The 16026-nt window shown below is 36.2% G+C and overlaps 1 protein-coding gene across 1 annotated transcript in view; it reads right to left on the reverse strand.

Moving 5' to 3' along the window:
* Positions 1–2423, reverse strand: part of LOC115918802 (EMI domain-containing protein 1-like) — a 33477-nt gene extending 31054 nt beyond the window's left edge. Inside the window, exon 1 of the mRNA XM_030991319.1 lies at positions 2262–2423. Within this exon, the coding sequence (XP_030847179.1) occupies positions 2262–2359 (98 nt within the window). The 5' untranslated portion in view covers positions 2360–2423. The remainder of the gene's footprint in view (positions 1–2261) is intronic.
* Between the last annotated feature and the right edge of the window lie 13603 nt (positions 2424–16026).

A 16026-nucleotide genomic window follows, 5' to 3' on the forward strand; every position in this document is an offset into this window, starting at 1 on the left:
AAAATCACTTTAACCGCTTATCGCTTCGATATATATATATTTGGATCTTGGCATCGAGCCAAATATTGTGAGTTCACCATCTCAAAATGTAATTTATTCCTCCCCACCTTAAAGGATTATTAAGGCCTATACTAAATCATCCTAAATTTCATCGGCTTGATGCTGGATTGCTAACAAACTTTTGAAAAAGTAAAAACAAAAACTATCTCTCCAAATATGAAGGCCCTATAGCTATTCTTCATTTAAATGTCTCACCCAAAATTTAAAATTCGATTTGTCATACCCCGAATAAGCAAAGTTCTTTCACCTAGTCAAGCCCTTTAAAGAGAGGCTAATACAAGCCGGTACCACCTGCGTGTTATTTGGATTTGTCTTAATGTAGTGACATGCAGAGAGGAGGAGAGCGGAGCGCGCATTACCGCGCTCGCTACTGGTGTTGACATTTCGCTGCGTCTTACATCGCTTTACTAAGTAGGTTCCTTCCGATGTATTCATTGCACGGAAGGATGAATCAGTCGGGGCGTCAGCGAAACGTCTGAGTAGTGTCAAACTATGGCCATCTATGTTATGACAGCACAATAAAAGCAAAGTTGTTCAAAACAGATTTTGGTCAATGACTTTGAAAAATAGAAAATACACGAACCTGCGCACCAAAAATGGGTCATAAGGTTATAAAATATATTAAATTTGACACCTCTTATAATCTGTAATTTGTAATCTGTATTTTTCAGATATTTGTGATTATAAAGTTTTAACTTTGATCTGAAAGTTTGAGAGATCTTTTTATAATTTTTATACAATATCCCTTTTCACTTTCAAGGATAATTAGTTACCAGGGTTACGGAAATTATTTTCAAAAATTTGCTTTAAAAAAAAAAAAATCGCATATGATGCACACAATTTTCCGTTCGCTGTTTATCAAGTTCAATTCAAGTTCAATTTATTTCTCCACAAATGCAAAAAATAGGGAGCTACATAAAATATAATACATACATACAATACAATAATAGAACATGTACATCATATATAAAACGACTCCAGTTGGAGCAATGTATGTTTTAAAAAGAAAAAATAGCAAATGTGGTAGGTCAAAGGGGTAGTAAAAAATCAAAAATAATTTGTTGAGGACTACCCCCAATAATAAAAAAAATTATACAATTAAAACTTAAAAGTAAGTATAAGGTAGAATGATGAGGTGGTACCAATAACGAGAAGGAAGAGGGAGAAAAATATCAAAGACAGGGGAGGGGGAGTAGGCCAGTAGGCCAGTAGGCTTTCTAGAGGGCTTTTTGGTGTTTTTTTGCGAGGCACATGAACAAAAAACATGCAACAAAACACCTATTCCCCCAGCCCCCAGAATTCTACGTATAGAACCGCTCCTGTGTTATACATTAATTAGTTTCACATGACAACAGCACTTTCATTATTACAGTCCAAGGCCATTGTGACTTTTGTGAGACTGATTTTCATATCACAAACTAGGTCGGCCCATCCTTTGAATCAATGGCGTTAAACTTTGAACGTTTCCCTGAATTTTTTATTAGGCTAAAACTTTGTTCAAATTGACATTGGTGATAATGTTAGAAGTAGGACAATCTTGTTATTCTATTTCAAAGCCCACTTTCTCCGAAGCATACTTTTTGTTTTGGTGGGTGACGTGGGTCACATTTACTTTCTGCCTTTCTATCCTTATATCTTCTGTCTCTCTCGCTGTCTTTCGATCTTTCGTAGTCGGTCTATAAAACCCTTTCACCTAATATATGTCAACATTTATCAGGTTAGATATCTAAAAGAAAAATATTATCTTTCAAAAAAATTATAATAAAGAAGGTATATCACAGACTTGCCGGCTAAAAAGCAAATTCGTCAGAAATCAGGAAAAAATATTTAGGAAATAAAGAATATGTAGACAGGATATTTTCCTAACTTAAACAAAATAGAAACAAACACAGAAACAAACAAGCAAACCAAAATAAACAAATACGAAATATATATATGATACAAAAAAGACAAAAAGCAAAAGATCCAAAAAATGGACCTCAAATATATATATATGGGAACAGAAAGTGATTTAATATTCCGTATAAATCGAACTCTTAACAAATTACCCATGGTTAATATAACAACGTTATCAAGGTTTCATGAATCAACGGTGAATAAATGAGAATACCCATTACCCCTTTGAAAAACAGCTTATAGCTGACAAGAGCAATCCATCCCATGAGTGGAGAATAAATAAATAAAATAAAAAAAATACTTACCGATAAGCTGATTTGGTACAATCTTTATGCTGTAATTGACCGTATAGAGTACGAAGCTGATAGTTACACCATGGTGCTACTGTGCGTTGTATATACATTTCTGTGCCATTGCGAACATTACATGTGATTTGTTTCGTTCTCTTAAATTCACACCAATTTCCAGTCCTGTTAAAAAGATAAAGATTTGGAAACAATCGGTTACATTTCAGTTGTTAACAACTTATAACCAACAAAGACAATACATAATTCCCAACAAACCCATACGTAGAAACAGAGATGAATGTAGATATGAAGAAAAGAGCAGTTTCCAAAAGAAATTCAGTTATTTCAGCTTTTCATAAAATGGTGTCAATAAATTTATTACTAAATCAGTTAAATATTTACAGGGCAAATGCTAGAAAGACATGAGGAATGATTAATGTTGGAATAAACATGTATGTAGCTTCAAGGTTGGGATGATTCCTTCAACATTTTTTTTCTAAGAAATAACTTAACATATTAAGTTCAAGTTTATAGATCTGCTCGGATTTTCGTCTCTTCAATTTGACACAGATTTCTTTTATTTTCCGTATTATATAAACGTCCGTTTAAAATAAAAAATGATTGGATTATTGTCAAGCTATCTTCAGACTCGTATAATGATATCTGTTTTCGCTGAACAGTTGCACCACATCCTTGGCTTCAATGAAAAGAATGCAATGGAAGGGGGAAGCGAGCAAGTGATATTGATCCTTGTTTCCGATTTTGATCCTGACATGTCCACCATTGAACACGTGTAGCACGGTAGCATCTCAATCAACATCAAACACCTTGCATCCTATATACTAGAAATAGGATGAAGAGGAAGAGAAGGAGGACGCGTCTCGAGACTCTAAAGTTCATCAATCAAGGTTAAAGCCCATGTTTTCAGCATTGGATCAGAAATCACTACAACGGGATTTTGAGTTTTATTTCAGGCACCAATTTGAGAGCAACATAAAGCATTCATCATAATTAAGTGACATAAGATAGGATTTTATGAACATAATATTGATTTATTAAAAATACAAAGAGATTATAACAAAAGCGTGATTTCAATCGAATTTTTTTATTATTATTATCAATTTGACTTAATTGCTAAATTTCAATTTTAATAACAATAATCCTCACTCTCCCGATCACACGCCCAATTTCATCTGCTATACAAGGAGAACACGAGCTGACCCCCCCCCCCCCCCCCCACGTCGTGATTTGAAGCCCTTGTGATGCCATTGACTCTTGACACACCTGTTGTGATGTGACAGCTACGCTTGGCCTTCATACCGTCCCAACATGCCTCCCCCAAGCCGGAAGTCATTATTTCAGGCGACAAGGATCATGACCTCCCTTTCTACATCGTCTCAGGTATCCGATCAGGAACACCATGTTTTTAAAGGTACATCTAAACATTATTATTTATTTAATTTTTTCTATCTTTATTTCTTTCTCATATTTATAACTTATATTTGGTGGTCTATCATGAGGCCCTGTTTGGTAAGAATAAAACAAATAAAACAAATAACAGCAGCAAAAACAGCATAGATAAATACACAAGCATATAAATAGGTATAATACAAATCTTCTTTCCCGTGGCGAGCGTCATTTGATTGCGCTATTATATGCGCTAATAAAGTCTGCTAAGGGAATGACCTCATACGCCAGTAATGCCTAACAGTGGGCGCAGTGGTCATTTTGCAATCATTTTTGGACGATCTTACGCTCAAATAGTCCGTCAAAATTCAACATATCATTCTTTATCTGACGTCGGACTGTGGCAGCGGCTGGCGCAGTCGTTGACACGTCACGTGAGAATGGCATCTTTCCAGACGTGAATGTACAGACTGTGTTAACATTGCGTTGATTTACTGGCCTATTTGTTTTAATGCAAAATGATGTAAATAATGTAATTAACGCCACGTGTGCAACGAGTATTGGTGAAAAATACGTCAGACAACCGTCAACTGTGATGCATTCCAATCAAAACCTGCAAACCATTAAGTCTCAGTTGGTAATTTTTTTCGGTAATGTCAAAATAACCGACAGTAGTAGTCATAAAAACCAACATATTCTTAAATGTGTAGTTCCTTATAATGTTGCAAACAATTGGTAGAATTGCAGTAAACTCATGGTAAATCCATGTCAACGTTTTGATAAAGTCTAAAAGTACAATAATGTGAAATCCATTTAACTTGGAGGCATGTTCAGATACAATTCAATTCACAAATTCTTGTTTAAAATAATTAACACATTTTTCTGAGCCTAAAAATATCAGCAAAAGGCAAAGTAAAAGTGGAAAGTAAGCCTAATGGTTTTCAAACCAATAACGAGGTCATCTTTGTAAAAAAAATATGAACACTGTCTGGAAGCCTAGATATTGTATTCAGGGAACAGAAACCTCAAGCGAAAAGCCTGATGCGTATACGTCGATTTGCCACTTATACCTGGCGATATCAGTTAAATTATCCCAAGTTTATTCAAGGTACTCATACTTATAACATGTTTAATGTAACAAAATTTCCCAAATTGTGTCATCCCACATCTGGGCCACGATGTGGTCTCATTCTCCCTCTCACCAAACACCACATGATAGCACGCTCAAATGTAATAGGCACTATATCACAGCGACACCAGTTGAGATAATAGACACATTGAGGTTTTCACTTTTCACTGCATCGCAATTACATTACACGCCTTTTAAATAGATGAAATAGCAGACAAAAGGAAACAAAAGAAAAAGAGAAGATCATAAAAAATAGAAAAGAAAAGAAGAAGGATTAACCCTAGATGAAATAGCAGACAAAAGGAAAAAGGAAAAAGAGAAGATGATAAAAAACATAAAAGAAAAGAAACAGGATTTTTTTTTTAAATACAGCTTAATCGAAAATGAATGTCAGTTATAAGTTCAACAGTATTAATGACCGTCCAATAATTTAAATTGATGCACATAATATGATATTGCAGCCATTAGCAAAGTGATTAAGCGTAATAATGTATGATTGCATCTGTAAGAGGGCTTGCGTTAAAATATTGAACGAAATTTTGGTTGTAGGTTGCCATGGTAAATTTAAGGGCTACAACGTGACAGCCTTAACGAGTAAACTAGTATTAAAGGTCAGCCAAGCGAAATATTTACAGACTTTCTGCTTATACGATCGAAGTGTGAAACATGGTAATAGATACAAACCAGACCTCATAATAATTAATATGCTAATATTTTTATTTGCACCATCGTTTACTTCTAATCATTAATTCAACATGTTTAAACTAATTACTCTTATGAGATACCATCGCACTTGAATCCAACTTGAACCAGATCGAAAAGACCGGAGAAAAATCAACCTAAGGCGAATTCAACAGCCTTCATCCATCACCTTTCAAAACGTGCGAACATCACAATGCTGTAATTTGTAATGCTACGAGTTATACGACAGGGAATTCAAATTGCCTTTCAGTGGATTTCCCGAAAGTTTTCAAGATCGTCTTCAAGTTAGTTTTTCTAAAATGGAGGAATTCTTTTAATAAAGTTACGTGTACTTTTGGAGAACCTTTAATGGGGAGTGAGCAGTGATCTTAACGTGTTATACATAGTCATGTACATCCATTTGACATGTTTGACAATACAAAAGAAACTTTAAATAAAGCATCCCTCTAAAGATAATCTAAACATGAGGAATATATAAAGAATAATATGAATATTTAAAGAATAACTGCAGCATCAATGTCACAATGAGTGACCATCTCACACATACATGACTCTCACATTACTTGCACATCTTTTACTACATAATCTGGATGACCTAAATCGCGAAACTACTATTCGGGAGTAGAACCGCTTACTTGTCGAGTTTTCATCGTTTCCCAATGCATGTTTTTACTTTCGTGTTGGCCTTTTGTCTGCTCTGTTGTTGCTAGGGGTAACCTTTAGACACCAACCTGTCGCTGCAAGGAGAAATCCCTAAAACGACAACCACAACTCCCCAAATCACCAAATATTATCGCTGACCGCCTCCTGTTTCTGCCTCGAGCATAACAAGTCCGTCACCGGAGTAAACTTGTTTTTGTTTATTTACCTTATAGTGTTTCGAGTTCCAACCTCTAGCTATCTTCAGAAGACGGTAAAATGTTAATACACCGCAGGGCTAAGTACACAATCTGCTCCTGGGCATCTATTAAATCTTTAAAAAACTATTTTTTAATAATTTGTCAAAGCAGGCATTTAGTTCTGTTTGGCTGTTAACCTCAAAGGACACAGTGTGTACTTTTAGAATGACTTATTAACAAGCGCCCAATATAAACTAATTATTCATCCTACATTCCTTCATAACCCTAGGCATTTTGGGGCTGTTAAATTATGTCCAATTATAATCACTTTTATCAGAATTCGCCGGATATATTCCTACGTGAGTACATAAGAATAGGGCAAGAATTTATAATGCCTATATGATAAGAACACGTTCCTTCAATTAAAAGGGTGTCGATTGTGAAGACGACTTGCTGTGCCGATACAATTTCCACTTGGTATATAAAGAATGCATAAGCTATCTGCTACTATATTTCAGACGATAACATAGAAAATGCGATTCAACAAGTTCACTCAACTGATCTATTTATTTGTAACAATAATGTTACTGTATCAAGGAATATATAGTGAAAGTGTGCAGTCTGAGAAATATGCCGTTCTTTATTATGCGTGGGTCACAGTGACAAATGTCAGCATATTTTCGATATGTAACCAAAGAAGAAAAATGTGCGAATGTGATGCTAGTAGAGTACTTCTTTTTATAGCAAATCGTGGATGTTCGTCTCTATCTTGTCTAATATTATAGCTGATATAAATGCATTCTTTGCTTCATGATTGGCACTGTCATCTACTAGGCCCACCCGTAGGTATTCATGTCGTCATGGCATGGTAGACAAGAATGTCGTGCTCACGGCAAGTCTGTCTTCTGAACTTATCTTCTTCGTTTATCATTTTGTAGTATTTGTATATTAAGTTTTCATGATGTTGATCTGTCTTAAAATAAAGTCAGATGATTGAAAAAAAACTCAAGGTAAGTTCCACCACAGAAATATGATCAGTGATGATTTTAGCAAGCCAGATGTCATGTATTGCTAAAATTTTCAACATTTGTGAGCCACATCTTGAAAAGCATAACAAATCGAATGTAAAAATGTTAGTATTCATACCACCGCATTATTGTATTCATCTATATTTAACTGCAACGACGCTTTACTTCAGTACTAGACCTTTTTATGAGCCTCCATTTACTACAACATACAGCCGTCCTGTCTCTCCGTTTCCTTATTCCTCACTCAGTCCCACCCAATCCCCTCAAGAACTGAATGGATTAACTCATACAATACAAAATTCCATACATAATTGACCACTAATTTTCATTCCCGTTGTATGGACGATGTCGTCTGTCTGTCTTTGAACTCGTTTCGGCCGCTGCCAATTTCCCATCGGAGGATGGATTAGTTGTTTTCTTTCGACACCCAAGAAGCCTTCTAGACCCAGAGCAGAGGGGTCATATTTGTCTTGTCTTCTCCCCCTGTTATTGGAGGGATATTTTCATCTCCCATGGAATTGAATCCCACTGGGGACACCTGTATTAATAAAATGTCAGGAATCCAGCTCTGCCCATCTTGGTGGGTCCCAAGCCTAGACTAATTGTAGGTCTACATGATATCATGTACAAGACGTCGTAAGATATGTATGGACCCAGTTATTATACCACATGACTAAAAAAGTAAAAATAGAGATCATGAAATAGAAACGGTATAGACAATGATTGCCGAAGGGTTGATGGACAAGTATGGGTGCCAACCTATTTATAGTTCAAACTACTGTGTATTAATAATAATGATAGTGGGTTCTTGTATAGCGCTCGTGTCTGTCGGACACATTCCTGGCGCTCCACAAAAGGTAACACCGGCTTAATATCACCTGCCAATAAAGCGCTCTAGCAATTCAAGAATCCCTGCCAGGTACCCATTTACCTCACCTGGGTGGAGTGTGGCAAATGTAGATTAATGTCTTGCAAAGGACGTTATCCCTGTGACAGGGATTCGAACCCATACCAGTAGTTTACAGCCCGGTTACTTATCCACTAAACAAGTCCACCTGTATCATTATTAACTATGTTATATAGGTCTCTGTCTGAGGGATTATGACAGATTCATCAACATCACCTCGTTCTTCCTCTTCAACGGCTTCTTCAGTCAATCCTTCTTGTCCCATGTCTCCTTCCTTTGTGTTTCATCCGGAATGTTCCCCTTTCTTATTCAGTATTTCCCGCCTATTTCCCCTTCAGTCGCATTTTAACAAATAAGTCGTGAATCCATGAACACACGTTTCCTGCAGTTTAATGCCATCATTCCCATGTTCAAAATGGTATAGAATATTATTTACCTCATCACATTCCTTCATGAAAAAAGAGAAAGAAAGCAATCGAAGTTTATATGGAAAGTGATTATGTTCTCTCTGTAAACATGATTATAAAGTAAATCAACAACTCGTTCAAAAAAAGTATATATGATTTTGCCAAACCAAATGGCTTGTGAAATGTTTTAGGGATCTCAGAGAGGACATTAAACCCGTCCGCCTTGTCCAACCGTCTGACAACCTCATCTCCAGTTTCAAAGCTTTTGGGCAAAGAAAACATAATCATCAGACAATGAGACATCAAGCAGAGACACAACTTTGGAGGATAATAACCTATACATATAACAGGATGATCACCCCAATAACGAGATTGTGGTATGTCAAAGTTTCATGGTATTAAATAAGTAGATTACCTCTCCTGCTGCTTGCAATTTTTATTTGGAACCGATTGACCAAAGTATCACTGCTTCAAATTTGTGATTTCGCCATCTCCCAGGTATTTGATTATTGTCAAGGAATTTTCACATATTTACTATAGTATAGTTACGATATTGTGTAATTAGTGTACGTTATAGAGCTACTGTATTAAACATCAAAGTATTAAAAAAGCGTTCTCTTCTCTAAAACTTATGTTCATTAACCACATTACACCATTTTTAAGTAATAAGTTTGTGGAATAGCTAAGTGTTTATTTAATTTCCCCGAAGTGTCCCCTTGGGGCTTTACCTATGATGCTCATTTATCCTTTATTTCCTGAAAGATTTTGTCCTTTTGGTCTATTTATTTGCCCTTGCTAAGTCATGTACCCGTCATTATTTCGATATTTCTCATTAAGAGTATTGTAATAGATAGATATATCCACTCTCATTTTTGTCATTCGTTTAATCATTGATCTCTATATTTCAGTTTGAATTCAATCCAAACAGCATCTAATCTCTCCGAAGTGCCCTTCGTGGTTTTCTTTGCTCAAGTTTAAACTACAGGTCACGTTTTAAAAGCATTTACTACACTAAATGCATACCAGCTTCGCCAGTATTCCCTCGACTAATTTCAATCACGATACACTTGCATTTCTATAGAGTATTTCGATTGGACTTCCTTAGCAACGCATTGGTCATCCTAACTAGTGATATCCAAGGATCGATGAGCAACAACCACCAGACTATTATAGAATAACATCCCTTCGTATCTTGGACGGACATACTATGAGGTAGGATCAGTCTGGCATTACTGGCATTTCGCACCGATTCATATTATAGCATCTAAATTGTAATGAATTGAATTTTCAGCACTTCCTCACGCGTTATTGAGTAAAATGTGATCACTCTATCAAGCTGTCTACATGGACTCTGGACGAATACTCCGACCAATGCGACAAGCAGCTACTGCTTATCGTTGAAGGGTTAATATATACTGCCTACTTCCTTAGGCAAAAATGAGCCATTGAAGCATGAAAGCATCATATCAATCTAAACATGAATTTATATAAATATAGATATGAAAGCCTTATTTTACCGTTTTGTTTGTGCAGATAACCTTATACAGATTTTGTTTGCCATTGTGTTTTTACATATATCGTGGCGCACGAACGTCTTCGTATCTCACCTTCGATAATCCATACTTTCAATTCAATCTAATCAGTTAGTTTAATGAAGGATTAAACGATCTGTTGTAACCTGACATTAGTCTTCTAAAATCATTATTCATATGATTGGTTTGATAATTTAGTTTTGAAGAAAAAAGGACAATGTCTTGCTTTTAGGACTAATTCAATAAATATCCAGTTAGAATTCATACTGATGATATCGAAGTAAATGTTTGTAGACACACTTAACAGATATTCATGCTCATAATATACTGAAGCCTCTCAGGAGGGCTAATATGAGCTCGAGCATTTTTGTACATTTTTTAAATCCATGCATGAATTGTCGCGTCCAGACTCGATTCTGGAGAATTGTAACTTCCAATGAATTCTCCTAAATTTCAAAATAACATAACCCCCACCCTGAAACGTTCTTAAAGCATTAAGCTCGTTTTGACTTGTGATACCTCCCCATGAGTAATCTACTAGCTGTTAGATGTGCCGGCTATCCTCCATATTAAGGGGGTTCGTGGTTCCCACATGGGGAGGTGTCAATCAGTAGCATCGCGAAAAGGCGGCGGCTATTTAACTAGGTCAGAAACCTAACAGAGGAATGAACGTCTGGGTCTATGTGGAACATGGATTAGGGATTGAGAGAAAACAAGGGGCACTTAGAAAGGATTTATAAATGTCTAGCCTCAAAGGCGAAGACGAAGTCAACAAATCCACTTTCATCTCTACCGTATAAAGCCTAGTCATGAAACATGAATTCAAATGCTATCAGAGCTAGAAACTATTCAGGACATTCGAAAAACAACAAGAGGAATGATATAGTCAAAACAAAATCTTTATTCGAACATTCTTTGATCATGTTGATAACAAATAAATGTGTCTCTCTCACTGTTTTGATGAGTGAGTTATAATAAAGAGGCCTATGAGTGTTAGTAGACCCATTTAGTCGTCCGCACTCCCTCGTCACAAAAGTAAAATACACGGATGTGTTTGTCTATCGCTAATAATCCTAGGTTGCAAACCTTGTTATCCACAATATCATAAAAATCCAAATAAACCTTGTAATAAGCTAATATCACCTGCACAGTAAAGCTTACTCGCCAGTATCTATACCTAAAAGGCTAAAACCTAAAACTAGTTTTGAACTTCAGATGTAGGTCCTGAAGATTACACCTTTATCCAGCCCATGCTTAATTCATGACTGCAAGTCACTTATGTTATGTCTGCTAAAGTGAATACCCTTCCGGTACCCTTTCGTGCATTAGGTGTGTGTATCTACTGTACCTAATAATAGCGTGTCTTTTTTGGCAAATAGATGACCTGCTGATACTGTACACCTCAGCTCCTACCTATTATAATGATATAGGTCATCTACCTATAAATACTATATACTTTTCATTATACCATACACTTTTTTTTTAAGAGTTTGGTGAAATATTACATGACATTTTTTGGACAGTATGGGTAAAATTTACCCCCAATTCTTTTAAAAGTATACCTGTTTAAAAAAATGTATAAGACCACGGAGGACTCTGCGTTCGTCACAGAGAGATTTAATTAATTGTTTGGTTTATTTGGTGTTTGTGCACAGAGATTAAAGAAAATAAAGGTTGATATTATGATTGAAATCGAGAGAAAATTATGGCAAGGCCCTTGTCATTGAGATCAGAGCCAAATGTGAATATGATACTAGTGATAAACTATAATTTAAATGAAAGGACAATGGAATTATTTACTTGTATGATTCTTCGTCAGAAGGAATATCACCAGATGATTACTACTACGACCCTCATTGTACTTTGCTTCACCTTACAATGTTTCAGACGACAAAGTCTTGTCACGCGACGCTACACAGTTAAGACGATTAAAGGCATCCTTGGATCATCCATGGTAGGCCTACCTAAATAATGTTCATCGAGCCACATTTTAAGACAAAGCTATTGGAGCTTCTTTCTTTTCAGAAATAGGCATCGGTTACCTTAGAGGCCTAGATCGAAAGTACATTAATTAAGAATAATACTGGTAAGAAACATACAGACACTGCACTCGATTCTTTTTTTATTTTTTTTTATCTACCTACATCGAGAGATTATGGAGTAATCGTAAATTGTTTTGAATGACCCGTGACTGTGAAATTAGGTGACTAGTCGTCCAATTCTCACCTCTATTTGTTCAATATGTAGACAATACCGTCTGTTTAGCACCGTAAGGGAGAATTGTATTATCATTTGTGTCGCTTGACTTTGTGCAAACACTTAAATGTAGACAAACCTATGCTGCTAATTGTATTTGAAAGTTTTATATATATATATATATATATATATAGATAGGCCTACAGCTGAGATCAAGGTTATGACATTTAAGCTAAAGAAAATCGTTTGTGTACTTTTGTTACAAGCCTTTCTGGTGCTCTCTGTAAACACGAATAGGATCTTCTCACTGACATCGTCACAAGCACACACACACCCACAGTCTTAGAGTTCAGATTGAGTCGTCACACACACGAAAATCCACAGTCAAAGAGTCCAGATGGATCGTCACACACACACACACACACACACGCACATCCACAGTCCAAGAGTCCAGATAAATCGTCACACACACGCAAACCCACAGTCTTAGAATCAAGATGGAGTGTGATATGAGATCGAAATAGGATAATCTCACTCACACCGTCACACACAGACACACACCCACAGTCTTAGAGTTCAGATTGAGTCGTCACACACACGCACATCCACAGTCAAAGAGTCCAGATGGATCGTCACACACACACACACACACCAACAGTATTATAGTTCAAATGGATCGTCACACACACAATATGCCTACAGTCTTAGAATCAAGATGGAGTGTGATATGAGATCGAAGTAGGATAATCTCACTCACACCGTCACACACACACACACACACACAGTATTAGAGTCCAGATGGATCGTCACACGCACACACACACACACACGCACCCACAGTCTTAGAGTTCAGATAGAGTCGTCACACAACGCACACCCACACTCTAAGAGTCCAGATGGATCGTCACACACACGCACACAGTCTTAGAGTTCAGATTGAGTCCTCACACACACGCACACCCACAGTCTTAGAGTCCAGATGGAGTGTGAAATGAGATCAAAATAATACGAGATGAACATGTGTACAATCCATAATGCATCCATCATTGCTGGGATTCCAGGCAATCCAAGATGGCACATTTGAAAACAATTAGGAGTGGATAAAGATACTTGCTTGGTTGGCTCATCTGGAAAGGAACGGGTACATCTTCACGGTGGTGTATACATTAAAGGTAATGTCTAGTTCTGACAAACAAATCAAACTACTTCAATTTGTTCGAAGCTTTTCGGCTTACCATTATTAGTTAATTATAAGTTTAGTATTACATGAACACAATTACCATCAATCATTAGGAAAGTTATGATAGGGAGCAAACGCTCCAAGAGTTATATATCGATGGAAAATAAAACTTTTAATCAAGATAAAATATTTGTCAGCACTGCCGGAGATTATTTCATTAAATCGTATACTTACATTCAGATATTCTTTACAGGAAAAGGAAATTAAAACAAAATTTAATAAATTGTCCATATATATATATACATTACACGTTTTGGTCTGTGGTGTCCATACGCCTCCTGTAGGCAGTGCTCTGACAATGGAGACAAAACTAACGCTACTTTTGCTTCTGTAATCAAACCCCTTTTAATTTAACAATTTAAAAACTAATTGATCTCACTGAACAAATTATGTTGGAAAAAGATATGAAGAACGGTGCCGGAGAGAGGAAGAGAGACAGAGGTAGATAAATACTACATTAATTGTTACAAGGAGAGAGAAAATAAAAGGTATGTGGCGCGGACTATTCAGATATCAATTAACGCAATGTTCATGACATCAATCACTGGTTGACGTGTGTGTCGGGATCGTGACTTCCTCTTTTCCATTCTCCTGTCACGGAACATCGAGCAGTCCTAAATTTAATCGCAAACAGAATACATGTCAGGGGAAATTTCACTGTTTACAGACCTCCGCAAGAACTAGGATAATAGTAGATTATAATTTAGTGATACATAGCGATTTAATTGGTGCACGAATGATTTGATTAAGGGATTCCATGAACTCCGTCCCCTAAAAGTAAACTTGTCTGTTCGCTATACATAATATTCTAGCTGTATGTTCTAAATTATATTACATTCGTTTGCAAATATTTCAGGTATCCATTGATCACGTTAACTAGGTGCCATTTCTTCCCGATAGGAGATACACAGAAAATAAACGCTTACTAAATCAGCGAGATGAAGATAAAAAATTTAAAGAGTTTTATATCCTCCTCCGCAAGGTTTCTACACTATTCAGTTGTGAATTCACTGAATGATATGTAATGACCCCAGTAAGGATTGCGACCATCAAAAGCTCAACAATCACATGCACCTGACAGCATGGATGATAAATGGCTCACTAGCTGCATTACAGGTTAAAGAACCATCGTTAAAGAAATCTCTCTTCTTTTTTACATATTTTTATGGCGTAAAGAAATCATGTGGATCGCCAGGACGCCCAGGAGTGTCAAGTTTGACAGACAAGAATCCACTATTATTATGATCATTATAAAAAAGAATCAGATATTTAAGTTTAAAGATTCAGCTTATAGCCAGATAATTCTTGAGATTTGAGGCAGCTAAAACGTTAACTGTAACCCTGCAATGATTACAGTATAGTTTTACCATGATTTTTTCTAAAAATTGGAATCAATTTATTTTGAAAAACTTTCAGCCTTTCAGCCTAATAAACATCAACATAATAATTAAGGAGGACAAACCTTATAAGACTTCCATTTCAAATCTCGAATCAGTGATTTCTTTAGTGGTATATCAGGAGAGCAGGCGAGCCAAACAATAACAGTTGACAACTTACAAGAAACCTACATCAATCAACATAAGAATGTACATATAAATACGGTTTTTTTTTTTTTTAAAGACAAAATAAACGTGAATTACATCGAAACCTACACATTACGACCCAATTTTACATGCCTTTATTTGATCCTTTTTCCTCAAACTATCATCTGAAGCTTTTTGAACTGGAGTATTTGTAATAATGTTATCTTTCGGGTCATTATCAGCATCCGAGGTGGAACCAGGGCATCGTCATATCATTCTGAGAGCCTGATGTCTGGGGAACTATAAATTTTCAATTACCGTATCATTTTATTAGAGATCATGACCTGCAAACAGTTCAAGTCCGTGCCTAATGTCGAACAGGGACTGGGAACCGATCAATCTGCCAACCGATGATATATTTATGATCTCAGAAGAAATGCCTGGCATATCAAAGAAATAGATTGCACAAAAGAGTGTTTGAAAGATAAACTCAACCCACCAAGCTCACACATCGATGAAGAAAGAGCTGATTTTGGCCCTATCATATTCGGCTTCTCAGTACTAACCTAGTTTCTCGGCTGAGTGATGTGTAATATTTATGTCTCTACAAAGACTACAAACGGGAGAATAGGGATACCAATTTACACATACAGAATCCGGAAAAAATATCCATTCACTATTCTCTTTTGAATTTCAAATTGTTTAAAGGAAATATTAAATAAACGCAATGTCATAGCAATCAGACCATTTCATTATTAATTTTCTCCTATTCATGAATGCTATTCATGATACAAGTGAGGGTGCAGAAAACGTGCCACCATCGATAAATCACTATAGGTTCCCAAAATCTTAATATGTTTGGACCTTAAATGA

This window comes from Strongylocentrotus purpuratus, unplaced genomic scaffold (assembly GCF_000002235.5).
Source record: "Strongylocentrotus purpuratus isolate Spur 01 unplaced genomic scaffold, Spur_5.0 spur5_scaffold_2, whole genome shotgun sequence".
Lineage (NCBI taxonomy): Eukaryota > Metazoa > Echinodermata > Echinoidea > Camarodonta > Strongylocentrotidae > Strongylocentrotus > Strongylocentrotus purpuratus.